At 58.1% G+C, this 27,923-nt stretch overlaps 1 protein-coding gene across 1 annotated transcript; it reads left to right on the top strand.

The window, feature by feature from the left end:
• The first annotated feature begins 9 nt into the window (after positions 1-9).
• Positions 10-25,627, top strand: DGKG (diacylglycerol kinase gamma). Its single transcript, XM_017826393.1, has 25 exons — positions 10-42; positions 5,147-5,413; positions 7,584-7,660; positions 8,689-8,854; positions 9,618-9,857; positions 10,683-10,853; positions 11,174-11,223; positions 11,817-11,891; positions 11,992-12,111; positions 13,005-13,122; positions 13,416-13,504; positions 13,912-14,028; positions 14,153-14,251; positions 14,444-14,557; positions 14,645-14,718; positions 14,839-14,913; positions 15,002-15,087; positions 15,293-15,382; positions 15,753-15,913; positions 16,850-16,914; positions 17,866-17,956; positions 20,587-20,788; positions 21,978-22,098; positions 22,188-22,248; positions 22,793-25,627. The coding sequence occupies exons 2-25, from the start codon at positions 5,347-5,349 to the stop codon at positions 22,889-22,891; spliced, it is 2,628 nt and encodes an 875-aa protein (XP_017681882.1). The 5' UTR covers positions 10-42; positions 5,147-5,346; the 3' UTR covers positions 22,892-25,627.
• Positions 25,628-27,923: the final 2,296 nt, after the last annotated feature.

The raw sequence follows: 27,923 nt of genomic DNA, 5'->3' as shown, positions 1-27,923 counted from the left end.
CCCCGGCCGGTCCCGCCGATGGCACCGCGCTGCCGCCGCCAAGTAAGGGGACAGCGGCGGGGGGACGCGGGGCTGGGCGGGGGGAGGCCGGGGACCCCTGTGGGCTCACACCCCTTTCAGTCGTGGGCAAACCCCCCGATCCACGCGGGACCCCCCGCCCCACGCGGACCGGCTCGGCAGCACACGTCGGCTCCCGTGCGCTGCCCTCGGAGTCCGCGACCCTCCTCGGGCTGGTCGTGACCCCTTCCCGAGCGGTTTGGGGAGCGGTACAGGCGTTGAAGGAATGGGGCAGCGCTGGGGTTGGGGTGTCGGGTTTCCCGGTGCCCGGGCGTTGGCTCAGCCCCTGGGAAATGCTTCCCAAAGGGTGGAGAAGGAGAGGGCAGCATCCTCTTGTCCCCAGGGTGGGGAGCATGGCAGCCAGCGAGCCCCTAACGCAGCCCAGGGGCTATGCCACCTTCACTGGTGTCTCAGCATGTGTTGGTTCTCAGCCTGGCTATAAAACCACCCATCCTTTGGCTGGGCAGAAGAACAGCCTGATCCAGCCGTTCCCATGTGTTGCCAGGCCAGAAAAGCTCGTTAGTGTCTTTCTTGTTAAGTAAAAATTGCTGGGGCCATTGGCTTTGGAGGGCAGAAGGACCGAGAAGGTACTCAGCGTGCCTGGCCTGTGGAAGGAGGCTGGATGGGACTTGTTCTGCAGGTTGTGTTGGGAGATGAAAGGGGAGAAGAATCTATTTCAAAGCTATCAGAATGCAATGTTATCCTACACAAGGTGTGGTTAACCCATGGTACCCATGGCTGCAGGATTTCCACAGGGAGAGAGCCAGAGCTTCCCTCTGCCAGGTTTGTAGCGTTCCTGAAGCCCTGGGCTTGGTGATGGGGGTGGGATCCCAGGGAGAATCCCATCCCCTAGGCTGCAGGGCCAGCGTTTGCCTCCCTGTCTGGCATGGGAAGGGTCTTTTCCATGAGACAAGGTCTGGTCTGGCTGGGACCTGCAGGGATGAATCTTGCTCCGAAGGCATCCTAGCTCAGATCCAGTCTGCTCTGAACTCAGCCAGCAAAATTATTCTCTAAAAAGGCAACAGTAGTAAGTCAGGAAGTTGTTGGTGTCCCTGGGGTGTGAACCGAGCTGTCCTGGCCCTGGGTGGGGGTGAGCTCCAGGGGTGCTGTGCTGGGTCCCCGCTGACACAGGGTTGAGTCGAGCCCTCCCAGCACCCAGCTGGGAGTCAGTACACCCACAGCCCAACTCCGGGGCCAGAGGACTGGCCGTGGCCACCCTCTTCCCTGTGTGGGAGAGCAAGGATGCTCTGGGCACCTCTGCCAGCGCCTTTCCTTGCCTGTGTGCCATGAAGGTGCTCAGAACTCAAAGCAAAGTTGGTGTGAGGTACCTGGACAGCATGCCTGGCTCTGTGTGGGTGGGTGGTCAAAGGGCCAGGGGAATGTGTAGACAGCAACAGGCTTGGAGAATAGAAAAAGCTGATCCTGAGTGTCCTCTTGGGCTGGCAAAATGCAGAAAAGTGCCTTCTCCTGTCAATGCAGAAAACAGTTTGAGCGTGACTTGGTTGGGGTTTGCTTGCTGCAGTGGGACAGGAGGGATTTACACTCCACCCACTGCCTCAGGGACCTCTCCCCATCCAACACAAAAATAGGCTGATCTTTCCAAAAGATGGGGCGGGCGGGCTGGAAAATGCCATTCCTGCAGGGACCTGCCGTGCTTTGCCCCAGGAGGAGATGTGTCACTTGACTGTGGCTTTCTGCAGGCCTGGGCAGGGACACAGGCAAGGGCCCGGCGTCGTCCTGCGCTGTGTCCCCGCTGCCGTCGGGGAGTCACAGCCTCTGCACGTGCCCCTGTGCGTGTGCTCGGCAGGAGCGTTCCCTCCTCCTGCTGTATCCTGAAGCTCAAGGACACGGACAATGTTCTTCCTTCCCAAAGGGCATCTGAAGCAGAAATCTCCTGCAGAGCATGTGCTGCAGCCCCATCCACATGCTCCTGTGGAGCTGGTCAAAGGCTGGAGGCTCTGCCAGCACCTGGAAGCTGCCATCCCATTGCCTCTGCTTCTCTGCTCCAGCATGGGCAGAACTAGGTCCCCATCAGTAGATCCAGTCCTGGAGATGCCAGGTGGGTGTCAGTGGAACAGGCCCTCCCAATGCCACGGTGAGCCCCATGGCACTGTGGTGTGATGGAGGAGCTAGGTCCTCCATCCTCAGCAGCACTGGGCACCAGCGGCCAGGGGCTGGTGGGGAGGCTTCTGGCAGGGTGTCTGGCTGGAAAAACAGCTCCTCTGCTGTCCCTTCGCTGCTTCTGGGAGACTCCCATCCCTGGACATTGGCGGTGCCCATGGGCAGCCCTTTCTCAGGGATATGGAGATGTTCCTGATGGCTTGGTCCTGCTGCTTGTCCGGGCTCCACTCACCAACGGGGACTGGCCCATGTCCAGCTCCCGCCTGGCATTTCCCTTGTTGACGTGTTTCAGGCCCTACATGGCCAGGCCCTGGCTCCCACTGAGCCGCGTATCTGCCTGTACCCATCGATGCTCCCTATGGCACCTCCTTCATCACCGGGGCTGGCAGGATGCTCCATGCAGCTTCTCAGGGGCTCCAGCCCCACCTAATCCCCTGGGAGGGTTTGGGGGACTCCAGGCTCCCCCCTTTCCATCCTCCCCCAGCCACTTCAGCTGCCCCGAGTCACGCCACACCGGTGCCGGCCGAGCCCACGCACGCGGCTGGCGGGCACAGAGTGAGGAGGGGGAGAGGGGCCACGTCCCGGTGAGTGCTTTCAGGCAGGGTAATCCGGCGTTATTTGTAACACTAGTAGGGAGCTATTTTTAGCGAGAGGCAAATTTGATTTAATAGTACATAATTTGCCGCTGACAATTCAGAGGGCAGCCAAACGAGGAGCAGCTGGATTCCTAAGGAGGCTTTTTCCTGCCCTTCCTGAAATCCAAGGCTGACTTGCCAGAAGTGGCATTTGTTATTCCAGCTTTTGCTGGGGGAAAGCCCCTTGGGATAGCCCAATTAGCTCCGCTTGGTGCCGCCCCATCACCCCTCGTTAAAAGAAGGAAGGGATATTTTTGCTGCCGTCTGTTATGGGAGGGCTCGGTGCTCCTGAACTCCTTCAGGCAGCTGGAGCCAGCCATGTCCCCCCCGCTTTGCCTTTCCTTCTAACTAGCTCTGTGCTCTCAGCCTCTCCTTGGATAAATTTAGCATGAAAAATAGGTTCTGATCAAACCAAACAGCTCATTTGCCAGGAAACATGAAGTCTGTGTGCACTTTTGGGGGTTTCTTATGGATTGAGTTCTTTTGGGCCAGCCTTGGAGATACCTTGGGACAAACTGATCATCCAGGAAAGGAGCAAACACCATGTTCTTGCTTGTGCTTTTCCCAAGATGAAGATTCCCACAAAACTGATGGCAGTGTGGAAAGACATGGGGTAGTTCTTTCCTAGCCCTACCACCATTGCATTCAGCCTGTCCCCAGTTGGTGGCATGGGGACAAAGAGCTGCCAGGATGAGCTGGGATACCCGTAGGCTGGAGGTGAGTTGCTGTGAGGCCACAGAGCCCCAATGAGGGGTGGAAGATGACATTTCCTCCAGGATTATGTGTTGTCTCCCCACAGGTGCCTCAGGGCAGAGCAGTGAGGGCACTCCTCCCTATCCTGGGACAGCCATCCCCCCACCACTCTGGGCAGAAGCAGCATTTTGTAGGGTCCCCAAGCTCCACAGCCCTCCGGGCAGCCTCAGAAGGAGCCAAGAAGCCCCAGGCCATGGAGGGGTGGAACAAGGCTCCAGCAGCTGTGTCCTCCCAGGAGGAAAGGACTGAGCAGGACTAAGCATTGTCATGACGTTTAACTCCAGCAAATGTATGCCCAGGGTTTGGTGGCTCCTCTCCAGATGTGCAGTCACTCCCTGCAGCTGGAAAAACCCTTGGCAGCCATCCAGATGGGTGCTCAGCCCTGTGCTGCTCACTCAGGGGTCACCATCCTCCCCACAGCCCCGAGGAGGATTTGCTCCCTCCTCTGCCAACATCAGGCTTTGTCCCCGGACCACATCTTGCCTGGAGCACTTGTAGCAGCTGAATATAAAGCCAAAATAGCATTAGTAAAGAAGTACTGGGGAAAGCCCTAAGAATGAGGGGTTAAGTGACTGCTGCTGGTGCATCCCCTATGTGAATGTCCCTAGGGACACCAACTGGGATTGGTGTGGCACGTGAGACCCGACAACTCCCACAAATGACTCCCACACTTTAATCAAATACCTTTTTCTGTGAATGAAGACTTGCAGTCAGCTGGGGGGTGGGTGCTCCTTGAGCATCACCCCAAGTCCTGTGACCCCTTTCTCAGCTCATCCTTGCTCTGCTTTCTCCAGTCCATCTGGAGAGAGCTCAGGCTGGTGGAAACTGGGAGCCAACATTTGGCAGGGAAACGACCCTAAAATGAAGATCGAATTCCTTGGAGAACAACCACCTCCTCCAAATGTTGCCCTTTGCCTGATGACCAATTTGGTTAAATGAAAAAACTAATCAGTTTTGAAGCCTGAAAATGTGTGGGCTGGAGAGGGCCCCTTGGTTGGGGTTTCTCTGTGACACAGATTTTCCCCTAGTACTCAGTTTTGACTGTAGATTTTCATTTACAATGATTTTCTGATGGTCACCACCAGCTTTAGAGGTGGAGTGGGCTGGAAGTTTCATCTCTTTTGGATCCCCTGCCTCCAGGTGCTGTGTCTTCTGTAATTAATTGTGCCCTTCCTTCTGCTCCTCATGCTGGGTTCCCCTGCAAAATGCTGGGGACTGCCCCCAGGGACACCAAGCACTGGGGATGGTCACACAGCGAGGTGCCCTGACCCTTGTGCTCACCCCTCTTCCTACCAATCCCCTGCTGTAGCCCACACACTCCCTGTTCCTTGGAGGACACTTCCTCCCTGTTCCTTGGAGGAAGTGTCCCCCACATCTGCAGTGGGGGGCCCTTCCCAGCTGGGAAAGCACCCTGGCACCCCATTTCCGAGCTCACACACCCCCTGCCCCACAGATCCCCCTGCTGAAGGTGACTGTTCCCCGGGGCACTCTGGCAGGGCAGCCAGTGCAGCAGGACCCAGCCCCTGCCCGCCGTGGGCAAGGCACTGCCGACCTCCTCCTCTCTTTCTGCCCCCTTACAGGGAGGAAGGTGCTGACCAGGTGCCCTGAAGCTCTGGGTTTCACTGCCCACGGGCTCAGCAGGATGATGCCAGCAGTCCAAGAGCCTCCCACGCTCCTCACAGTGCCAGTGTGACCGAGTGGACGGCGGGACCTGTGGCACTGAGCCTGGCACGACAGCGCAGCAGCCGGTGGCCCTCGCCACGGGCCCTGCTGCCCCAAGATGAGCGATGGCACGTGGATCTCGCTCAGCCCCACCGAGTTTGCCCAGCTCCAGCAGTACACAGACTGTGAGTACCCTCTGCCCCTCCTGGGACAGGGAGAAGGGGTCGAAAAGTCCTGTTGATCTGTGCCAGACTGGCACCCTACGTTTTCATAGTGTCCTCCTGGAGAACTAGGTAACTCCTTACATTTTGGATGGGGAGGCTGGGAAGGTCCCTGACCCCCAGCACTGGCTGGTGGGGATCCCTGTGCCTGCATGCCTGGGAGGATTTAGCTGAGCTCTGGGGGCTGGACACGTGAGCACGGCTCAGTCCCTCTGAAGGCGGCGGGCTCCCACGTTCCTTAGCAAAGTGAAATGCCAACCAGGAAAGCAGACTGGCTTTTCCCAAACACACGGAGCTGCTCCACAGCTTGCCTTGGGTTGCCAACTCTCTGTGGTAATTTTCCTTAGTGCTTTTGAAGAGCAACCTTCTGCAGCTCCTGCCGAGGGATGGAGGTTGGTGGCACTGCCGGAGGGTTCTGGGGCTGGGAGCAGCTGGAGAGGGAGCCTGGGCAAAGCCCAGGGGTCTGAAACCAAGTCCTTGAGGTCCTGCCTGCCAAAGAGCCAGGTGTGCTCTTCACAGCAGTTGACAGAGAAGCAGCACAGCCCAGGGAGGTGCTGAGAGCAGGGCAGGATCGGCAGGAAAGCCCACCCAGGATGACATGATGAAGGAAGAAGGGGTGTAAAATCTCAGGAGTGTTGCTTTGCGGGATTGGCACGACCCTGGGGTGAGCAGGCTGGATGGGGGAGGATTGAGAGGCAAAGAGGACCCCAAGCACCCTCCAAGGCTGTCTTTGGGGACACTGTGTATCAAAGGGATGAGAGTGGGGGCAAGTTCTCCCCAGGCCTCTGCTCCTCATCCAGAGACTTCAGGCAGGGGCAGGCGGGGGTGCAGGCAGAGGTGTGTGTGCATTATCCCTCTCTGCATCTCTGGAGGATGGGCTCTGCTTTGCTGAATCCCAGACCCTAAAACACCATCTGTAACGCTGGGCCCAATACACAGACAGCATCTTCATTTCGTTAATCGAAGTGCGGCCAGCAAGGCTGGAACATGGGTAGCTGCTTCCTCCCCAGGAGGGTGGCCTGGCACTGGGCTGGAGAGCAGGGCTGAGGGGTCATCCCAGCCCTGGGGCCAGGAAACCCCTTTTTGAACACCCTAGACATCCCAGACAGTTGTGGTCCAGTGCCGAGTTCCATCCCCAGTGGAGGGTGGGGGGGATCAGAGCCAGCACAGCCCCCACTCAGAGAGAGGATTTCACAGTAATTAACAGGGCTAGTGTGTCCAAGAACCTTTTAAATGCACGTGCCCAGACATGTGTGTGAAGGTGAAGGCTGAATGTTCCCTCCCCTTGATCTTTTTTTTTTTTTTATTCTTTTCCTATTTTTCTCTATTTTGGAAGGACCAGTGTCCCTCCAGACACTCCAGCCCTGACGACACCCAGCCAGGGAAGGTCATTACTGCTTGTATAGAAGTTAGCACAGAGCAATCCAAAGAGGAAACGGCCACAGACTTCACCAGAGGAGGTTTAGATTGGACATGAGGAAAAAGTTCTTCCCTAAAAAGGGTTGTCAAGCACTGAAACAAGCACCCAGGGCAGTGGTGGAGTCACCATGCCTGGAGGGATTTAAAAGCCATGTAGATGTGGGATGTAGTTTAGTGGTGAACACACTGGTGCTGGGTTAATGGTTGGACTCTACAATCTTAGAGGGCTTTTCCAACCTAAATGATTCCATGATTCTATGCATACTGTTCTATTTCTCCCTCCTGGCACCTCCTGAAGATGCCAGTGGGCAGCCCAAGGCAGCCTCTGGTACGGCTGGGGCTGCCAAGGGGTACCAATGTTCACCCAAAGCCCTGCACTGGGGCAGGGACATTCAGGGATGTGCTCAGCATCACCTCCCGAGCAGCCAGGACTGGGGAGTGGTTTGGGCTTTCCTTGCTTTGCTCTGGGTTTGTGTTCATTTTCATACAGGTAAGAGGAAGCTGTCTATATATGTAAAGCTCCCAGGCCAGCTTTCCATAACTGCCCTGCCCTCTGAAGGTGGAAGGGGAAGCATGGCATGGATGGCCCCTTCCAGGCATGGAAGGATTCAGAAATTGTATATCCAGCAGATAAACCCCTCTGCACCATCCTGCTCGTGGATGACAAAGGGTGCTCAGCGTGGCCGTGCTCAGCACGGTGCCTTTGTCTCCCCAGACTCCACTAAGAAGCTCAAGGATGTCCTGGAGGAGTTCCATGGGGACGGCGTCCTCTCGAGGTACAACCCCGAACAGGTATGGCCCTGTCCTGCCAGCATTCCCCCGTGCTGCTGGCAGCTCCTGGCCCCCTGCTAGCTCCCCCAGCCTGGCTCCCATCCCTGAAAGCAGCTGGGAGAAGGCAGGGCTGGCTGGCTGTCCCCCAACTCTCCCCATGGTCATGCTCCCAGGACTGGACTCCCTGGCCATCCCGGGGACCGTGCACACCACCCCATCCCAGTGATGTTGCCATGGGTGCTGGCAGCTGGCTACCTTGCTGAGAGCTTTTTGGGGCATTCCCTTGCCAGGCAGAATGTGGGAGAGATTTACTGTTCCCTGAAAAGCAAATTACTTTGCCGGTGTGGTGATGGGAGGGGTCTGTGCCTTCTCACTCTCCCCCGAAGAAGGCTGGGATTATTTTTTCTGGGTAGTGATTTCAGAGAGACCTCTTAGTGTGCCAGCAGGACAGAGCCTTCCACGGGGGCTGTAATCACTAGAATCGAGGCAAAATGAGGAATGTCAGTCGGCTGGCCATGGTGAGGAAGGGCACAAAGCTACCCCACTATTCCAGGGCACCACAGGACCCTCACTCCAGCTGGGTCCACAAAAGCCATTGGGAAGGCATCATCCCCTCACAATGGCAATGCTCAGTGGGGAGGGAGGAGAGGAGGAGACCTCAGGAGGATGACAGTCCCCAGGGGCTGGGGGCAGGCTGGAGGGTCCTGCTGCTCTGCCCTTCCCTGCCACTCCTTCAGCTCCTGCCCTGGCTGTTGAGCCTGATCCCAGCACCACTGGCCTGGCTGAGCCACGCTGGCACTGGACATTTCTGGCCCTGCTGCCTCTGGGTCCCTTTAGGTTATATCCCACACTGGGAATTGGGAAGCCAGCAGCTTTAGGGAGGGCTGTGTAGCTGATGTGCCCGGTGAGGGGGGCCGAGGGCATGGAGCCCCACCCACGCTGGCTGCTCTGCACCCTCCTGGTATGGCTGGGGCACCTCTATCCTCCTCCTCTGCACCCTCCTGGTGTGCCTGGGGCACCTCTATCCTCCTCCTCGGTCTCCTCCCCAGCCCATCGACTACGAGGGCTTCCGACTCTTCATGAAGACCTACCTGGAGGCAGATGTGCCTGAGGAGCTCTGCCAACACCTCTTCACCTCCTTCAAGCGTAAGATATGCCAAGCCTCCCCCGAGACCCAGCGCCAGAGCCCCGGTGTCTCACAGCACAGCACCCTCGGTGAGCCCACCCTGCCACCCAGCTGGGCATGCCGGGGCACCATGGCATGGTGGGGTTGCTCCCAAACTGCTCACGGGGATGGAGGTTGGGGAGTGGCACCTGAAGTGGGTGGCATCGGGGCCAGCACACAACCCAGTTCTCCATCCGACGGGTGGGCTCTCAGGGTCCTTTGCTGTTCCAGGGAGGGATTTCCCTAGGATGGGCACCCACAGGGCACTGTGGCACTGGTTCCTCCCTTTCCTTTGTGCATTCAGAGCCCAAGTCAGCATCTCCATCCAGAGTGAGGTGGCCTATGCCCCTGTCGCAGGTACTGGTGCAGGCAGCCACCCTGCACTCAGCAGCACCTGGAGTAGGGGTTGTGTGCCAAGCACCCAAGTCTGCCTCCCCCAGCCCTTTCCGAGTGGATTTGTGGCTCATGGAGACATCTACTGAAAGGACTATAAATTGCAAAAGGAAAAGGAGAACCTCCTCAGACACTGGAGTCTGGCTGATGGTGAAGACAACATCCTCCCTGTCTGGTCCCAGGAACCGTGGTGGACATCATCCAGGGATGGAAGCACTGCTGGGAGCCACTGGGACAGGCAGGAGATTGAGGGGGCCACCCACGGTGGCTCTCAGAGATCCCTGGGGCTGAGATGTTAGGACAGAGAGGCATGGGGCTAGCAGAGAGGACCCAGGGCGAGCACTCAGCACACAGTTCCTAGAGTAAGGGGCGCAGGCACCCTGGTGTCACACTGCCCTGGGCATATATCTTACTTTGCAGGGATCAATGGGAAAGTGCTTCGAAGTGCCCTGGGACGACACACTCCTGAGCCCAAGAGCTGCCACAGCAACGTGGCTGAGCTGCAGCCAGTATCCCTCACCCCAGCATCGATCCCCAATGCCTCCCCCAGCTGGTCTAGATCATCCTCCCAGAAGTCCACCACCGGCACCGCTTCTGCTCACAACTCCTCAGGCTCTTCAAGGATCTCCTCCGTGTCTCTGCTCAGCCCTCAGTCACCAGGTGAGCTTGGCTGGGACTCCACGTGGGGGGACACGGGCAGTGACAAGCCCTCCGCAGTTTCCGTGCCCTGGCAGTGCAGCTGATCAGGTCCCCGTCACAGTGGTGGTGACCTTCCAAACTCTGAGTGTTCTTGTCATCTTGACACCTTTGCCTGGCAAACTGAAGCCACTGATCCCATCCCACAGAGCCCCCACCAGTCAATGCCTTAATTACCCGGCAGCAGCTCGTAGGGAGGGGGAAATGGGGTGGTGAGTCATGGCTGCCCCCTGCCTGGCTCCTGCCAGCCCCCAAGGAGGCAAGCATTGGAAGGGCCCCTCTGCCAAGAGCCACCATCTGCCAAAGGCTGCTGTCGGCACGGGCGGCAGCGAGCGTGGGCTGTCCTGGCACCCCAGCAAGCTGCCTCACTGCCCACTGAGCTTCTCACTCCTTCTGGGTGGGTGCTTATCCCCGTCAGGACATGTCCCCATGGGCTCTGACTACTCATCCCACCTGCACCTGCAGTGATTGAGGGATGGGAGTCTGTGCCCCAGGGATTGAGTGGCAGTGCCCAGCCCTGCTCCAGCAATGGCACCCAGCCCAGGGCCCCCTTTGTGCTCCCAACCCTACTCCAGCAGTGTCACCCAGCCCCACATCCTCTCTGTGTTCCAGCTCTTCTCCTGTGATGGGCCCCAGCCCCACACCCCCTTTGTGTCCCCAGCCCTTCCCCTGTGGTGCCACTCGGCCCCATGACGAATGGGTCCCTGCCCGCAGACCCTCCGTGGCCCACCTGGGGATGACTTTGGGCCCAGTGTCATTCCTGTGTGTGGCCTCTCTTCCTGCCCACAGGCACGAGGAGCGTGGAGAAGAGGTTGCCCTTCAGCCTGCGGAAGAGCCCCAGCTCCCTGAAAGCCCCCCCTGCTCCACCCCCCACCGCCCTGGCCCAGGTGGTCCACCTGAAGGACATTGTCTGCTACCTGTCGCTGCTGGAGAGGGGACGAGCAGAGGACAAGCTGGAGTGTAAGTGGGACCCTGTGGTCATGCCGTGTGGAGGGGGGGTCACCTGAGGGGGGTTTGCCCAATGAAGGGTGCAGAGCTGGATGTTCCTGCCCATTTGGGAAAACCACTCAGCATCCCCCTCTGCTCCTGGGTGCATTACCCATGCCTGGCAGAGGGGTTTTACTCTGATACCCCCCAGCCCCAGGGTCACATCTCACCCCAGCTGAGCCGGCACAGCATTGCTCCCACCTCAGAGCCCCAGCAGCATGGAGCTGGGTGGCTGGGGTGCCCCGGGGTGCTCCAGGGCTGGGCTCTATCAGCAGCTTCTCTCCTCCCTCCAGTTATGTTTCGCCTCTACGATACTGATGGAAACGGCCTCCTGGACAGCTCGGTGAGCCTTCCATGAGAGACAAAGAGGGGGCTCCTCGGGGGGCTGGAAGCAGGCAGGGCGCTACCGAGGTGCCCACTCCCAAGGTGAGGTGCTCTGAGCTGGGCAGCAATATGGGAAAGGAGGAGGAAGGCAGCAGCTGGACTGCAGGGCTGGGAGACGCATGCCAGCTCCACTGCATCCAGTAGCAGCAAGAAAAAATCCACCCAACCAGGAATTGTAGCTCTGCGTCAGGTCATGGTGTTTCAGAGGAGAAAAAATGCACTGCTCCTTCTCCCTTGGGATATTTTCTCTTTGTTCTTTGGGTATCACCCTTGAAACCTGTTGGAAATAAAATCTGGTTTGTCAGAATAGTTTTTCCCAGGGAAAACCTACTGCAGATTTTCTTGCATGTTTTCAGGGCAGAAGACCACTCCCAGCACCCACTGAGGACTGGGGTGTCGCTGCCCCTCCTGTGCGGGTGGGGACTGGGGTGGCCTTGGGCATATGGAAACATAAACCTGATACATCCCCAGTTTGGGGGCTTGGGGCTGGACACTCTGCTCATGCCTGAAGCCATTCCTAAGCATCGGGCACCACCGTCTCTCTGTGCTCAGGAGCTGGATCGTATCATCAACCAGATGGTGCACGTGGCTGAGTACCTGGAGTGGGACTCCACTGAGCTGAAGCCTGTGAGTGCTGGGGCTGGGGGCAGCTGGGGCAGATGTGGGGATCCACAGCCAGAGTTGTGGCTGGAATCACCGTATCTCTACATTTTTTTTCCTCCTCCAGATCTTGAAGGCGATGATGGAGGAGATAGATTATGATCACGATGGGACTGTGACGCTGGAGGAATGGATCCGGGGTGGCATGACCACCATCCCCTTGCTGGTCCTCCTGGGGATGGAGACGGTGAGTGCCCCCACAGGGACCTGCTTTGGCTGCATCCAGCCTGCCTCCAGCAACAGACTACGCACTCATACACCACCACACAGCCCTACACTGGCCCCCAACCCTTTTGACACCCCCACTCTGCCCCCTTTACCCCCAGATCTTCCCAAGCTCAGTTCTGAGCTGTAGCCACTGCCAGCTGCCATGCCCAAGAAGGCTGGGCTCACTCCTTGCTATTGCAGGATAATCCAGTTAGATGAATATTTAGTCAAAAATTAAGGTGAGCACCTAAAATGGTAACTCCTCTTATGGGGTGAGCTTCAAAGAGCAGAGATGGGGCAGTTGGAACCCCCCTTATTTCTCTGTGGTGTTTTTTCATCCTTTTGGCCTTCATTTCTTTCAGGTGCATCCCTGGCCATTGGATAATAGTTTGCAGGGAAAAATCTGTGGTTTTCCTCATGATGCCCATGCTTCCCATGGAGAGGTGGGGGTGGGGGACAGGCTTTCTGGCAGGAAAATTCAAGAAAGCAAGGAATTTTAACTGGCTCCTGCAAAGCACTCTTGCCTGGCCCCAGCTGTAAGAGGCTTGTGCTTTTGTCACCCTGTGGTGATGGCCTGGTCCCAGATGTGGAGTCACCTTCCTGTCAGCCACCAAGATCCTCCCTGTGGCTGGGCTGTGCCGAGGGGCTGTGGGAGCTGGAGCTTGGTGCCTGGAGCTGGACATGCCCAGGGCCTGGAGAAACACCAGGGAGAAGGGGAGCAGGGGGAGCCCATGATCCTGCTGGGAGCAAACTCCCACAAACATAGTGAGGGGTTTAAGGGGGTGAAAAGCCGATAAAAATGGTGGGCTGAGGGCTCTGGGACCCCCGGCAGCAGGGGAGTGACCCCTCACCCTCCACTCTACTGCCCTGCAGAATGTGAAGGATGATGGGCAGCATGCCTGGAGGCTGAAGCACTTCAAGAAACCCGCCTACTGCAACTTCTGCCGCACCATGCTGCTGGGGGTCCGCAAGCAGGGCCTCTGCTGCTCCTGTGAGTCCTGGATCCTTGCCAGCATGTTGCACCCCCAGGCTGGCAGCTCCCACTCCATCCAGTGTCCTGGGGAGAGGGGACTGGCCCCTGTTAGTGCTGAGCCCCGTGAGTACTGCAGGGTGAGAGGGGAGGAGACAGCTCCCATGCTGGAGAGCGATGCTCACCATCTCCGTCGTGGCACTTGGGGATATGGTTTAGTGGTAGTGTTGGGGCAACAGTTGGACTCAGTGGTCTTAGAAGGGTTTTCCAAGAACTCTTCTATGATTCTTTCTATGATTCTTCTCTCTCACCAGTCTGCAAGTATACAGTCCATGAGAGGTGTGTGTCCAAAGAGATTGCCTCCTGCATCAGTACCTACGTTAAATCCAAGAGAAACACAAGCGTGAGTAGACAGCCAGCACATTTCTGAGTCAGTGGGTCTCCTGGCCCCTTGGTCTCCTGCTCTGATTCCACATGGCTTTTTCCCCTGGGATTTGCCCCTCTCATCCTGGGCAGCAGCTCATGGGCATTCCCAGCATCCAAAACCTTGCAGGATGCACCCTGTCCCCAGTCCCCAGGCACTCAACAGGACCTCAGCCCCGAGGTTTGCCATGGTTCCAGTCTGGGGAACAGGTGTCCCTGCTGTGCCGCATGGAACAGCAGGGAGGGAAGTCAGCTGTGTGACGGGCTGGATTGGATCAGTCAGCATCCCTGCAGGACAAGCTTCTGAAATCTTGGCAGCCGCCCTTAGCAGGAGGGAGAAGCCTGTGGGTCGGTCGTGTGCCTGCAGTGTCCCCCTGTGCCCTGCAGGTGATGCAGCACACCTGGATCGAGGGCAATTCCCCCGTCAAGTGCGACAGGTGTCACAAGAGCATCAAGTGCTACCAGGGCATCACCGGCCTGCACTGCGTCTGGTGCCAAGTCACCGTGAGTACAGGGGGCTGGGGTGCACCCACAGTGCCCCCTGCACGGTCAGCCTGGGGAGGAGAGGCTCACAGGCGGGAGATGGCAGGTGTCCCCTGCTCAACATCCCTTCCTCCTGCCCCTCCAGCTCCACAACAAGTGTGCCTCCCATGTGAAGCCAGAGTGCGATGGGGGCCCACTGCGGGACCACATCTTGTTGCCATCCTACATCTGCCCTGTTGTCCTGGTAAGTGCCCCTCTCATCCTGGTACGTGACCCTCTTGTAGTGGTAAGTGCCTCCCTTGTTCTGGTAAGTGCCCCCCTCCTTGCTGCCGGTGATAGGAACCCATCAGGGCATCACTGAGGCCAACCTGCCTCCTCCAGGTGCTGGCACTGCCTTCTGGGGCAGTGTGGGCATCCATACCTCTGTTCCCCAAAGGACAGGCAGTCCCACTGCCGACGATCAGAGAGCGACTCCCCCGCCAGCACCACCCCCGAGGACACCCAAGGCTTCAAGTTCAACTCCACCACAGTGGATGGGCAAGGGCTGCAGGTAGGTTCCCGCACTGGGCTGCAGGTGAGCTCTGCCGCTGAGCCCCGCAGCAGGCAGGAATTCACAGCTCCATTTTCTGCCCTCCAGATCAGCCCCCGGCCTGGGACGCACCCACTCCTGGTGCTTGTGAACCCCAAGAGCGGAGGAAGGCAAGGGGAGCGGTAGGTGGGGTCCTGCCCAGGGAGAGCATCCCGCCTTGGATGGGGGCTGCTGGTCCCTCACGCATCACTCCTGGTGCGGGACTCACCTCCGCAGCGTTCCTCACACCTTTCTCTTCCCAGAGTCCTTCGGAAGTTTCACTACCTGCTCAACCCACGCCAAGTGTACAACCTGGACCGCGGCGGGCCCGCGCCAGGGTACGGAGTCACTGCAGCTGATCCTCTGCTCTCTCCTGCCAGCCCCTGCTCCCCCACGTCACACCTTGTCTCTCCTGGCTTTCTCCAGGCTGAACTTCTTTCGGGACACTCCAGATTTCCGTGTGCTGGCCTGCGGAGGGGACGGCACGGTGGGTTGGATCCTGGACTGCATAGGTGAGCAAGGGGCGGCTGTGTTCCTACAGAGCATCATCTGCCTGCATCCTCGGTGATCTGCCACAGATTCACAATATTCCCTGTGTGAAAGTGGGGGGGGGTCCTGACAACAGCATCATCCCGGGCTGCCGGCTGAGGAGGGATATGGAGAGGAGCAGGAATAAGCCTTGTCAGCCCCAAACCTCTCTTCCCCCTTGAATTGCAGATAAGGCGAACCTGGTGAAGCACCCGCCGGTGGCTGTCCTGCCCCTGGGAACGGGCAATGACCTGGCACGGTGCCTGCGCTGGGGAGGAGGTGAGGCCAGAGGAGCGCTGCCCAGGGGGTGCCCACACTGCCCAGGGGGACCCTCCAGTGTAGCTGGGTGGGTGCCATCGCAGGGCAGGGAGGACTCCTGGGCTCCTGGGATGTGGTTAGAGCTTCATCTCAGCCTGGTGCCTCCAGGCACCCCCTCCAAAAAGAGTAGCCACTGCTTTCTCAACCCCCCTGCAGCTGGGTCCTGCCCAACTTTTTCCACCAGGAGAGCCCCACCATTAGCCAAAATCTCTGCCACTGCTGTGAGGATGTGGCATAGCAGCAGCCCCAGGCTCCCCCAGGTGCTTGACACCCAACTGTGACGTGGCTGTGCTCCCCTTCATCCTCCTTCATCCTCTTCTTTTCCTTCCAGGCTATGAAGGAGGCAACCTGATGAAGGTCCTGAAAGACATCGAGCACAGCACGGAGGTGATGCTGGACCGCTGGCAGATAGATGTTATTCCCAGTGACAGGGAGGCCAACGGAGATCCTGTCCCATCCACTATCATCAACAACTACTTCTCCATTGGGGTGGTGAGTTCCATGAACCAAGGATGGGTCTTTCCCACCCTGTTCCTCCTTGCTCACATTCCCAACCTCCCTCCATCTCCTGGCCTTGTTTTTCTGGTTTTATTGTCATTTGCAATGGCAATGCTTAGATATGTAAGCAGGCATAGGATTTCTCTTTTCCACTGGGAAAAATGTGAAAGGAGCTTAAATGGCGTTCAAGGGAAGTTTGGGGCCCCAGGGACGAGGGCACTTCACCTGCCAAGACAGCACCCGTCAGCAAAGTCCTGCTTTGGTGCTCAGACCCACATTCCCCCATGCTTTCCTGACCCAGGGGAGTCTGGCAGCCCTGTGCCACAGGGGTTTCCCCCAGTGCTGGGGCTCAATCCTGAGAGCAGGAGGGATTTGGGAAAGCCCTTCTCTTCCCAGGGGCTTGCAGCACTTTTGTCCTGGGCCAGGGGTGCCACCATGGTGTGGGCTACCCACTTGCAGCTCTATGGGATGCTTCTGGGTTCACATCAGCTCTTGCCAGGGGGTGTCACAGCAGGTGGCATTTGGTGAGAGCTTCTGAGTTGGGCTCAAACACCCCCACCTGCATAAGGAAAGGGTGTGATGAGCTTCAGGAGAGCTGCCGCCCTGCTAGGGGAGCTGTCAAGGTGCAGAGTGTCCCTGGAGCCCCACTGCCCCACTGGTAGCCCTCTCTCCCCCCTCAGCATCCCCTCAATGTGATGAGGGAAGGAGGCCAACTGCACTAATCACATCTCACTTAACGAGCTTTGGGAGGAGCCTGGCTGAGGGTCCCTCCATCGCCTCGGCATGGCTGCCACACCATGTCCTTGTGCCACGGGGGCCAGCGATGACCATGAAGAGCTGAGCTCCCGTGCCTTGGTGTATGCCCACAGAGCACAGAGCGGGGGTTTCTGTGCTGTGCCACTGATGTCTCTGTGCTCCCACTCCCCACAGGACGCCTCCATCGCCCACCGCTTCCACATCATGCGAGAAAAGCACCCTGAGAAATTCAACAGCAGGTAACAGCTTCCCAGGAGCCCCCCGGAAAGCTGGGTGTGGGGGGACACCCTGACACTGCCATGCATCATGCCAAAGGGACTTTCTGTTTGGTCAACCTTAGGAGACAGGCAGGGCATGCACAGGGCATGGTGGAGGTCCAGGGCAAGGCTTGGCAGAGGTTTGGGGTGCTCCTTCAAGCCCTGTGTGTTGTGTCAGGCTGCTTGAACTTGGCCACGCACCCAGTTACGCTCATTCATGCTTTATAATTAGCATGGAATTCCAGGACGGGCAGGAGCAGGCCAGGCAGTGAGGGCAGGGCAGGCAGGCAGCAGGTCACAGCTCGCTCCTGCTGTGCTTGGGGCATGTGGAAATGGGGTGATGGCAGCAGGAGCTGTGGCTTGTGATCCCCATCCCCAGGTTCAGAAATACCTGCTAGAAGAATCCTGAATGGATGAAAGTGTCTGGTTCTGCCCTGAAATTCAGCTCCCCTCAGCTTACAGCTCCTCACAGCTTACAGCCCCCCATCAAAGCCTGGCACAACAACTGATGCAGGGGATGAGCCATGGTCAGGGGCTGCCTGACATAATGCCGGGAGAGTTCTGAGGTGTGAGACATCCCCTCCATGGGGTATCCCTTCCCCGGCATCTTTGTCAAGATATACTGGCCTGTCCCATGCCAAGGGAGCACCCAGCACACCCATCCTCCCCCTGCACAAGGTGTCTAAGCCAGGTCTGCCTGAGCCACCCCTTGTCCCATCACACAGCTCCCTAGGGTCATGATGCTGGCAGTTCCTCTCCAGAATGGCTTGTGTCCCCATCCATAGCTCGTGCCCCCATGCATAGCTCATGTCCCCATCCATGGCTCATGTCCCCAGCACAACAACTCCAGACAATCTCTGGCAGCTCATCTTGCTGCTAACTGGGGCAAGGCACCACTTCCAAGCAGGATGCTGACATGTCTCTGTGCCCCAGGATGAAGAACAAGCTGTGGTACTTCGAATTCGGAACATCAGAGACCTTTGCAGCCACCTGCAAGAAGCTCCACGACTATGTTGAGGTGGAGGTGGGTTTCCTGGGGTGGTCCCTGGCTCCAGCCATGGCACAAAGGCTTTTCGGGAGCTGTTGGCCCTAAGTTCCTCAGGCAGGGCTTTTGACTATCTGGAGAGAGGGTGCCACCATGGCTTTGACCCCTCACGGTGGTAGGAGGACACAGTCACTGGCAGGACCCCCCATTCCACCACGCGGCACTTGCTGCAAAGCCAGCCAGCTGCAGGCAGAAGAATAGGCCTGTATTCCCCACTTCCAGCTGTATTCGAGAGCGTGCCTGGAATATTCTCTCTATAAACTTCACGCTGCTCCCAGCACTCCTTGGATGACATGGAAACAGCCTTTAATTAGAGCTGGGAGGAGGGCCCATGGTTGCTAAGAGCGCTGTCACTTCTCCGGAGGCGCTGGGGGGTTCGGCCGTAAACTTCCGTCTCTCCTTATCTCCAGATAAACCACCCTTTTATAACTTAGGCTGGAGGGTGAGGGGAGAAAAGCAGTGCTTGCTACGAGAGACTGGTGGGAATCAGAGCAGGTGGCGGGCACAGGGGTGCTGGCGGTGGGCAGAGAGCGGGCAGAGCCTGGAGAGCTGGCCCTGCAGACTTGGGGCCGTGGGCAGAGCAATTTTTATGCCTGTTTCTAGACCGGGAGTTTCATCCCTTCCCAAAGCCCAAGATGGGTAGCTGCACCTATAGAAGCTGGTGGGAAGGAGCAAGAGCAGCATCAAAACCATCTCACCCCCCTCCCCATCCACGCAGCAGGGTCCCAGGGTAGATAAAGTCTGTGTCTGTGGGGTTCGGTGCTGCTGGAGATGGGCATGAGGTGCCCCCCATTCCTTGCCAGGTGCTCCCCACCGAACATCCCCACCAGCTGAGTCCACTGGCAGGAAAGCGTTAATCCCACAGTATATGAAGTTGAAAGCAGCAGCCTGTCCTCCCTCGGCTCCCAGGCAACTGTCAGCCTTGCAGAGAAATGGCAGTTTTGTTTTGGAAATTGGCACTCATTCCCTCTACGACTCCTGGAAATGAATTTGCTTTTTCCCCCAGCTGCAAATTTCTCCTTCCAGCCTCGCTGCCAGCACGCCGTCAGCTGCCCCTGCTCAAAGGGCCCATTGTAGCTCGCTGGCACGCAAACCAGGGAGGACTCCACAGGGAGAATCGCTCCTGCCCGTGGGTGTGTGGGCAGGCGTGGGCAGCTGTGGGCAGGAACAGGCTCCTGCAGCATCCCATCGTCCCGCACCCTGGGCAGCCAACTCGCTCCCATCCCACCGTGGCTGGGTTGGTTCCCACTGCCTTGCAGGCAGGTGGGAAAGGTGCCTGCAGCTGGGGGTGATGCTCAGGCTGTGTTGTCCGTCCCACAAGAAATCGGAGCCCTTTCGCTTGGTACCCACTGCTCAAGCGTTGAGGTCTTTTCTCTTCCTACAAATCATAATATCATTAAGATGTATTGAGAATGAAATGATTTACATCCTTTCCAAGCCCTGGAGTTCTTCCCTCCCAGACTAGAAGATTCCTGCATTTTGCTTTTAGTGCAAGGCTAAAAATAAGATCCTGCAGCATCAGGGCAGGCAGAACAGATCTGACACACCGAGGTGTTTGCTCGTGTGAGTGTCCAGCTCTGCGTTTAGGGGGCTGGTGTCCTCAGTGTTGGCCAAGAGGGAGGTAAAAATAAGCTCCAAACCTTTGCTAGAGGAAAACAACTGGAGTTAGAGCAACAGCAGGGGCTTATCAGCCCGTTTCATTCCTCTTGGCACAGCAAGTGAGAGCAGAGATGCCTTTGCATCACCAAGAGGCAAGGAAAAAGCTGTGCTGGGATTTGCTGAGGTGCAGAGTGGCAGGCAGAGAGCAGATGCCTCAAGGAAAATAGGAATGCTCTAAAGAAATTCCACTTGGGTGGGAAAGCAGCTGCTTCCACCAGAGGTATCTAGGAAGGGGATCCGCGTCTGGGTAGTGTGAGAAGACCTGAAGTTAAGAAATGCATTTCCATGGCTGCTGCCTTCAATCCTGTGGGAAAGCTGCAGGAAATGGATATTTTTCCTTTTACAGGGAATTTTCAGCCAGGGCAGTCCTGCTGTACGACAGCAAAACCTGGGATGCCAGTCCTGTGTGCTGTCTTGTGGTTTTCACTCCAAAACCTGACATTTTTCCCTCTGACACCTTTCCCATAATTTCCTTCCAGCCTCATTTCTAGTTTCCTAGTTTCTCTTGAAAACAAACTAGTTTGAGCTATTTTTTGGGCAGCCAAACTTTCCAGTCCTTTGGAGTCAGTTTGAACAAGGGGAGGTGGGGAATCATGTGCTGGAGCTCCTTGGGTGGAAGTCACTTCAGGGTTGAGGTGATGTTGCCTCCTATTTTGGGTCACAGCGCTGAGCCCAGCCAAGGTTTTCTGTGATCCCCCAGGAATCTGCTTTTTAAAACTGCCATTTTGGACATGTAGTAAAATTTCCATGGAAATAGAGGGTGAGGTGGTGGTAGTCAGCTCTAGGAAAGCAAAGTGTGTGTGGGGTATTTGCATCTCCAGCTCCAGTCACCCCGGCAGACTATCCAGTGTCACACTGTGCTCCTGTGGCGGGGAGAGGAGGCTGGGCTCCATGGGGATGGGCACCAGCCCCCCAACCCCACGTTCTGACACTGCCCACGTACCTGGCAGTGTGACGGGACCCTGCTAGACCTGAGCAACATGTCCCTGGAGGGCATCGCTGTCCTCAACATCCCCAGCATGTACGGAGGCTCCAACCTCTGGGGCGAGACCAAGAAGCAGCGTGGTTACAACCGGCTGGGCAAGAAGGCGCCGGAGAAGGTGCCCGGCACGGTGGTCACCGATGCCAAGGAGCTGAAGTTCTGCGTGCAGGGTGAGCCATGGGCAACAGGGGAGTGTGTGGGGTTAGCACGGGGGCACTGGGCACCCCCAGGTCTGGAGCAACAGCACTGGAGGGGTTGTTATTGGCTCACTGTCTTTTGGGGTGCCAGGGTGACCCCACAGTGTGGCAAAGGAGGAGCTGGAACAGAGCTGCAGAGCTGGCATCGAGGGCTTTTGTAAGCATCTCTTCTCAGGCTCTGCCACAGCGCTGCCAGCATGGATGTGGGGTTCAGGAGCAGCACAGTGCCCACACTGTGTCCTGGCCAGCACCTTGCACTCACTGCTGCAGTCACCAGTGGCAGGGCAGGGGCAGCCCCAAGTGCTGCCAGCATTCCCCAGTGGGTAATAGTGGGCTAGAAGCAGCCAGCAAAATAGCAAAAGTGCCTGGATTTTCCACCCACCACTTCCCACAGCCTGGGTCTGGGGTTGGAAACAGCCCCCCTGTAATGACACTGCCAGAATGACGGTGTCGTATCCCTGACCATCACTGGCTCTCCCTTGCTGGGTGAGCCAGTGGGAACAGGCAGCAGGGAGTGGGACAGAGCAAAAGCCAGTCCCAAAGGCACTGTAAGGGACAGCAGGGTCGGTACCCCAGGGACAGCCCCACTTGTGGGTGGGTAGGATGGTATGGGAGGCTGAGAGGGCTTCTCAGGGGTGGAGTGGCAGGGGTGTGTGAAAGGTAACCCTGAAGGATTGAGTTGTGTCAGAGTTGGGTGCCCTTGCTGGTGGCCCAGAAGAGCAAGATGAGCTGGGATAAAGGGCTATGCCCTGGGATTTGAGCAGATTTCTCACAGTGAGGATTCTGCCATGCATGCTGGCTCCTGGGAGGCTGCAGCACCCCTGGGCACCCAGGGAAGGGGTGTCACCATTTCATACAATGCAAACAAACAGTTGAAGGGCTGCTGGGGGCACCCTGCAGCCATATAGGCCTGGGTGCTATTGCAGACCAGGAGAGTTTTTGCTCCAGAGATTTTGGATAGCAGCGTTGCCCAGCACTGCAGACATCCAGATTGGTGGTCATGGAACACAAAGGACGTCAGGACACATCCCCCCAGTGCCACCAGCCCTGCTGCACTTCAGGACAGCCAGCAGCCCTGCTGTGCCGGCCCTGATGTTTTGCATGATGGCAGAAGGTAGGTAGGGGATCCCTGGGGGTGGGATCTCAGACCCCTCTCTTGCAGACCTCAGTGACCACCTCCTGGAGGTGGTGGGGCTGGAGGGTGCGATGGAGATGGGGCAGATCTACACGGGGCTGAAGAGCGCGGGGAAGAGACTGGCCCAGTGTTCCTCCGTCACTATCAGGTATTTGTCCCTGTCACAGCTGAGCACCCGACCAACAGCAAAACCTGACAGCTGTGTCACCCCCTGTTCCCTCTCTTTGTGCTTTGCAGGACGTCCAAGCTGCTGCCCATGCAGGTGGATGGGGAGCCCTGGATGCAGCCGTCCTGCACTGTGAGTCCCCGGGGAGGGAGCGGGGGTGGGCAGGGGCTGGCAGGATGTTGGGATGGGGCAGCAGGGACTGGCAGGATGGGGCAGGAGGGGCTGGCAGGATGGTGGGATTGGACAGCCTTGCCTCCTGGCGGCAAAGCCTCTGAATTTGAAGGAAGGCTCCTACATATGCTGGCGGGTGGCCACAGAGCCCAACCAGCTGTGACTGCCCGTGAAGGCCCTGGACTCGTGACAAGCCATTGTGGGACCTGTGGGGACAGGGACACCCTCATCCCTTTCTGGGTCAGTGGACGCAGGGGCATCCCTTCCTGGGGGAGCTGCAGTGGCGTCCCCCCCCATCCAGCAGGCAGCTTGCCCAGAGGATAAATCCTCTCCCCATCCCACCACTGCCTGGATGTGATTCCAGAGCTCTTTGCCCTGGTGCTGGGTGCTGAGCTGCTCCCAGCTTGCTGGGGTCACTCCCCAGGGTCCTGGGGCTGGGGGATGCCCTGGAGGGCTCAGGGCCCAGGACCCCCTTACTGAGCTGGGTTTTTCCACTTCTTTTTAGGTCAAAATTACACATAAAAGCCAGGTGCCAATGCTGCTGGGCCCGCCCCAGAAGAGCAGCTTCTTTTTCCTGAGGAGGAGAAGCCGAACTCGAGATTAAACAGTATCCAAGGAGCCACAGCCTGGAGGTTCCCGGCATTCCAGCCACCGCCTGCTGCAGGGGGTCCCCAAATCCCAATTCTGCTGCTGGGACAGAAACTCCCCCTCCAAGCCCAGCAGGGATTATTTATCCTGGGAGGATCTTGGAGGCTCCTTCCCAACCACCTCAAGCATCTTCTCCATCTGGGATGGAAACAGTGGGTGAAGGCAGACTGGCATACAGGGAGCACATCTGCTGGAGCAGCACTGGGACTGGGATTTTTTTTCCCTTTATTTAAATACCCCCCAGCCGAGCTGCGAGTGAACATGCTCCTGAGGCAATGCCAAGCTCCCCTTATTTATTTTTCACCCTCCTGAAGGCCATTGGATGTCTTGCTGTACTGGCTCTCTGTCCTCCAACCCTTGCAATGGGAGGATTATTTATTTCCTTAAACTAGAGGAGCCTCCTCAGCCACTCACCTCTCTGCTGTGGGGTTTAAGAGAGATGCAAAGAGCCATTGGTGCCAGCCTTGTGAGCCACAAGGCATGGGACAGGCTGGAGACTGACCGTGCACAGGGACAACTGTGGGGTGGATGGGAGGAGACTGTTTTGATGGGGAAATGGCAAAAAAAGGAATTCTGGGGGGAGCTGCCAATCCTGGGAAACCCCTGTGCCCCAGCTCTGGGCTTCATGTTCATATTTATGTATTTATTTAGCAAACTTTGGTGGAACTTTGGGGGGTCACCTTTTTATGAGCCCAGGTTGGACACAGATACCACCTCCCTTCTCTGCTGGCTGTCCACCATGGCACCTCCTCCCACATGGACTTTCTTTCCTCTGTCCTAAAGCCTGCCAGCCAGCACCAGGGGCTGGGGACCCTGGGGAGAGACATACAGCAGCTCTTCTCACTTGGAGGTGTCCTTGCTACTTTTCAACACATCTGCCCATGTGCTTCATCAGGCTGGTGCTTTTCCAGTGCAACCAGTGCTGCCTCTGATGCTCCTGGATGGCTGTGGGGAGCAGGGGAGAGCAGTTGCATCTTGGTTTCTGTGTGGCCCCGTCTCCCTGGAACCCACTCCAAATCCAAGGAGTCTCGTGGTTGCTGCTGCCTGCACAGCTGCTGGAGCCCAGCTGGGATGCACAAGCAGGTTTTGCTGATGTCACCCATGGATGGATAGATCATGTGATGCAGCTTCTCTCCAGGATGCACAGGGACCAGAAAACGGATGAATGCATGGAGGCTGTGGGGGTCTGGATGGGCCCCCAGGACAGGACTGGCCCATAGAAAGGGCTGCTGGTTGCTTCTGCAGGCACCCACTGCCTCCAGCAGTGGCCCCTGCTCCCAGGCAGTTCCCTTAGGTCTGGTGGAAGCTGCTTTGCTGCTGTGAGCAAGCTAGGAGCAGTATGTGCCCCACTGATGTCACCTCTGGCAGGAAAACTGATGCTTGTCCCTACTATGCCCCTGCCACAGAGCTGGGACAAGCCACCCTGTCCTCCCCAGAGTCCTAGTGCCCATCCTGTCCCTCCTGATGCTGCAGGTCCCCATTCAATAGCATTCCTCTGGCAGTGCAGAGGGTGCTGCCATTATTATGTTTTGGAGTGAACGGCGAGCTGAAAGGGAGGTGTTCATGACCTGCATACACAGGCACACTTCACCAGCAGTGCATAAATCCACCCTCCTCCTCCTCACCCGAGGTGGCTGTTAATGAGTAGCCAGGTGAAAGCAGTTGGAGCAAGGCCAAACAAAACCCAAGTCCCATGAACCAGCTGCCTCCATTTCCCCAGCCTGTTCCTGAGGGCAGCAGCATCTCACAGCCCCACACTTGGGGAGGGTAAAAAAACCCACTTCTGCCATCTCCAGAGCTTTGCCAGCAAGAGGGCAAGTTTGTTCTGTGGGATGGCAGCACGCAAGGTCAACAGGTTTGGTTCCGATTCCCACCCAGCCTCAGCCTGGGGTTTTATCCCACTGCCTGCATGGAATCAGCAGTGCTCCTTGCCCCTGGTCACAGTTTGCTGGGCTCAGGGCAAAGAACAGCACTGGGGTCCCTGCTGTGGTTTGCTGTCGGTGGTGGTGGAGCCAGGGGAAGCAAGCCCATGTGCCCATGCCCACACCCATGGCTCTGGCAGCACCATGGGCAGGGAACGCTCCTCTGAGCTTAAATCCAGGGGGGAGTGCTCAGCCATGTGTCCTGCAGGGCATGGAGAGCCCAGGGCCACCAGTGAGACAGTGATAGGTCAGCACTGGTCTGCCAGGAGTGGTGGCAGAGACGTTACCTTTGATGGTCAGGGAGAGGGTTCCTGCCACCTACCCCAGGGGACATGGCTCCTATCTGCTCCCACCCTGCCAAAGGCATGGTTCAAAAGGCATGGCAGCTCCCAACCTCCTTAGTCTGAGGATGCAAAGGTCCTTAGCCCAGTCCAGCTGTCCCTGGCTCCAGGGAGGAATATGCCATGCAGCTGAGGGACACTCGAGGCTCTGAACCCCTCTATTCCCCTCAGTGTCTACGAGCTCAGCCCAGTTCCCAAGGGCATGGGATAGAACAGAAACTCCAAACAACAGCCCCAGACACCGGTGCCAGTGCTGCACTGGGGGACTCCCAAGAGCTGGGAACTCCATTCCCACAGGAGCCCCAGCCCCCTCCTTCCGCTGTGTGTGTAGCTGTGGTTGCCTGCATGGAATGGCGTCCGTAGCGTAGCGCGTGTTACTGTGTACACCTGGACTGCTGTGGGCTTGCCTCTAATAAAGATGGTGATGAACATCTCGGCTGGTCCTGGGGTGATTGAGGGTGATTCCTGGCCGGACGTGGGGTCCCCACCTTCAGGGACTGAAACAGGTTGTGCCCAGTCCAGGGTGCCGGGGCTGAAGGGGTGTTGGCAGCGGCAGCGCGATGGAGCGGCGCTCACTGGGAGCTGCATCCGGCTAAATTTGGAGCCTGTAAATTTTTTATTTTTTTTTTTTCCCCTGAGTGGGCTCTAAATTTAGCAGGCACCCATCTCCAGCCCCCTCCCAGCCTTGGCTCTCCAGGGGCTTTGGCTCTTCCCGAGGCACTCCTGTGACCTCTCACCTGCCTGTCCCACAGTTGCACTCGACCCCATCATCTCTCCCCATCCCAGGGGTACTGAGCAGCCCCTGGCCAGCGCGTGGCTGCAATCAGTGTGGGTCACACACTGTGCACCCCAGCTCTGCCGTGACCCAGCTCGTCCCAACAGCCTGCCGTGCTTCCCAGACCGGGTTTTGCCACCCACCCGCCCATGTGTCATCTGCTAATTTTACCTGCGGTGATTTAATCCTGGTTGCCTTCGTGCAGAGGGGAAATGAGAGCACCAGCACCTGCAGAGCCCCCTGAGAGTGGGCTCCAGGCAGCAAGGACACCCCGTGCCCTCTGTGCACTTCCTGCCCCCAGCACACAGGCACCCGGCGGGTGGTGTATCCTGGCAGCCCCCCCGCCATTCCACCCAGGACACGATGGCAGATGAGCTACCTGCCAAGACCAGCATTATCCCTGGGGGGTGGAGTTGGCCCTGAAGGGCTCTGGAAGCTGATCAGTAACCCAACATCGACAGAGGAGCTCCCACCAGCAGCCCAGAGACGCTGCACGGGTCTCACAGGACACCGACAAGTCCATGACCTGAGGCTGAGGATTTCAAACTGGCCAGGACAACCCTGTACCAACAGGCTTCCTAACCCCGGGGCAACTTCCCAGGATGGGAGCAGAAGTCTCCTCTCCTTCCTTAGCTGAGAAGAGCAGTTTGTAACTGAGCACTATCCCTCGTTTTTGCCTTCTCCAGTAATAACTTCCCCGTCCACAACAATGTGAGGCCTCCACACAGTCCACTTATCCTGCTGCATCCTCCCTGAGCAGCCACTGGCAGGTCCCCATGGCAAGTCTTACCACGTTCATTTACAGATGGGGAAACTGACGCACTTAGCATGGAAATGATGCACTAGAGGCCCTGGCAGGACACAGCAACACCACTCTATCCTAAACTCATTCCCAAACTTCTGGGACATTTGCAGTCCTGCAAGGGAATGTATCCATGAACTCGCTTGGACGGATTCGTAGCATGGGCAACCCCAAACCCCCTGCAAATGTGAACTATTTTTCTCATGTCCCTTTCTCTAAGGCAACCCTGGCTCCAGCGTGCCTGCAGAGGAAAGGCTGCCCAAGCAGGCACTCAGGCGTGGGTTAACGCCGGGCTCGAAGGGGGACTCCTGTGACGCCGCCTTGCTGGGGTAAAACCACCTCCCAGGAAAGAGGAGGGGATCTCACGGCCTATGCAGAGGGGTCCCCATTGCCCGTGAGGCCTGACGTCCATCCCATTCGTACGGTGTGCAGGTTCCTGGGCACAGTGTGTAAGAACCAGGTCCCCGCCACGCCGGATCCGGCCCCTTGGGCTGTTCCACCCCCCACCCTACCCCTCCCAAGGCCGCCCCTTAACCCTCCAGCCTCCCTCCTGCAGAAGGTCGCGGCCCCTTTAAATGCTGCGCTGTCCCGGCCCCACCCGCCAGCCTTTTTCCCCTTCTATTTTTTTATGAATGAAAAACGTTCCGGGCGGGGCCAGGCAAATCGCGCCGCGCCCATTGGTCGCTGCCGCCCCCGCCCACTCAGCCGGCGTCCAATGGAGCTAGGCGGAGCAGCGCGTGGGCGGGCGCGGAGCGGCGCTGCAGCCAATCTGGTGGCGCGGACCGTCGAGCGGCGGCGCCCCATTGGCCGGCGCGGAGGGTAAACAAGCACGCGGGGCGTGGCGCGGCGGAGGCCGCTGGCTCGGGGGCTGCGGGCCGGCGCAGAGCGGCAGCGCGGTGCCCGGGCTCGGAGCGGCGCCGCGCCTTCCCCGGCCCCGGTCCCTCCTCGCCCCGCTGCCGCTGAGCCCGCGGCGGCTGAGTCCGCGGCGCCCGGCCGGGTACGTGAGGGCCCGGCGGCGGGGGCGAGGCGCGGCCCGGGCCTGGGGCGGGGGCGGTGTTTATGAATGGCGCGGGCCGCGCGGTGTGAATGGTGGGGGGCGCGCGCGAGCGAGCGACAGAGCGAGAGCGAGCGCGCGCGCGGGGGAGAGG

Source organism: Lepidothrix coronata, unplaced genomic scaffold, assembly GCF_001604755.1.
Source record: "Lepidothrix coronata isolate B3197 unplaced genomic scaffold, Lepidothrix_coronata-1.0 Scaffold125, whole genome shotgun sequence".
In the NCBI taxonomy this organism is placed as follows: domain Eukaryota; kingdom Metazoa; phylum Chordata; class Aves; order Passeriformes; family Pipridae; genus Lepidothrix; species Lepidothrix coronata.
The sequence above is the reverse complement of the archived record's forward strand: the minus strand, read 5'-3'. Positions and strand labels throughout refer to the sequence as shown.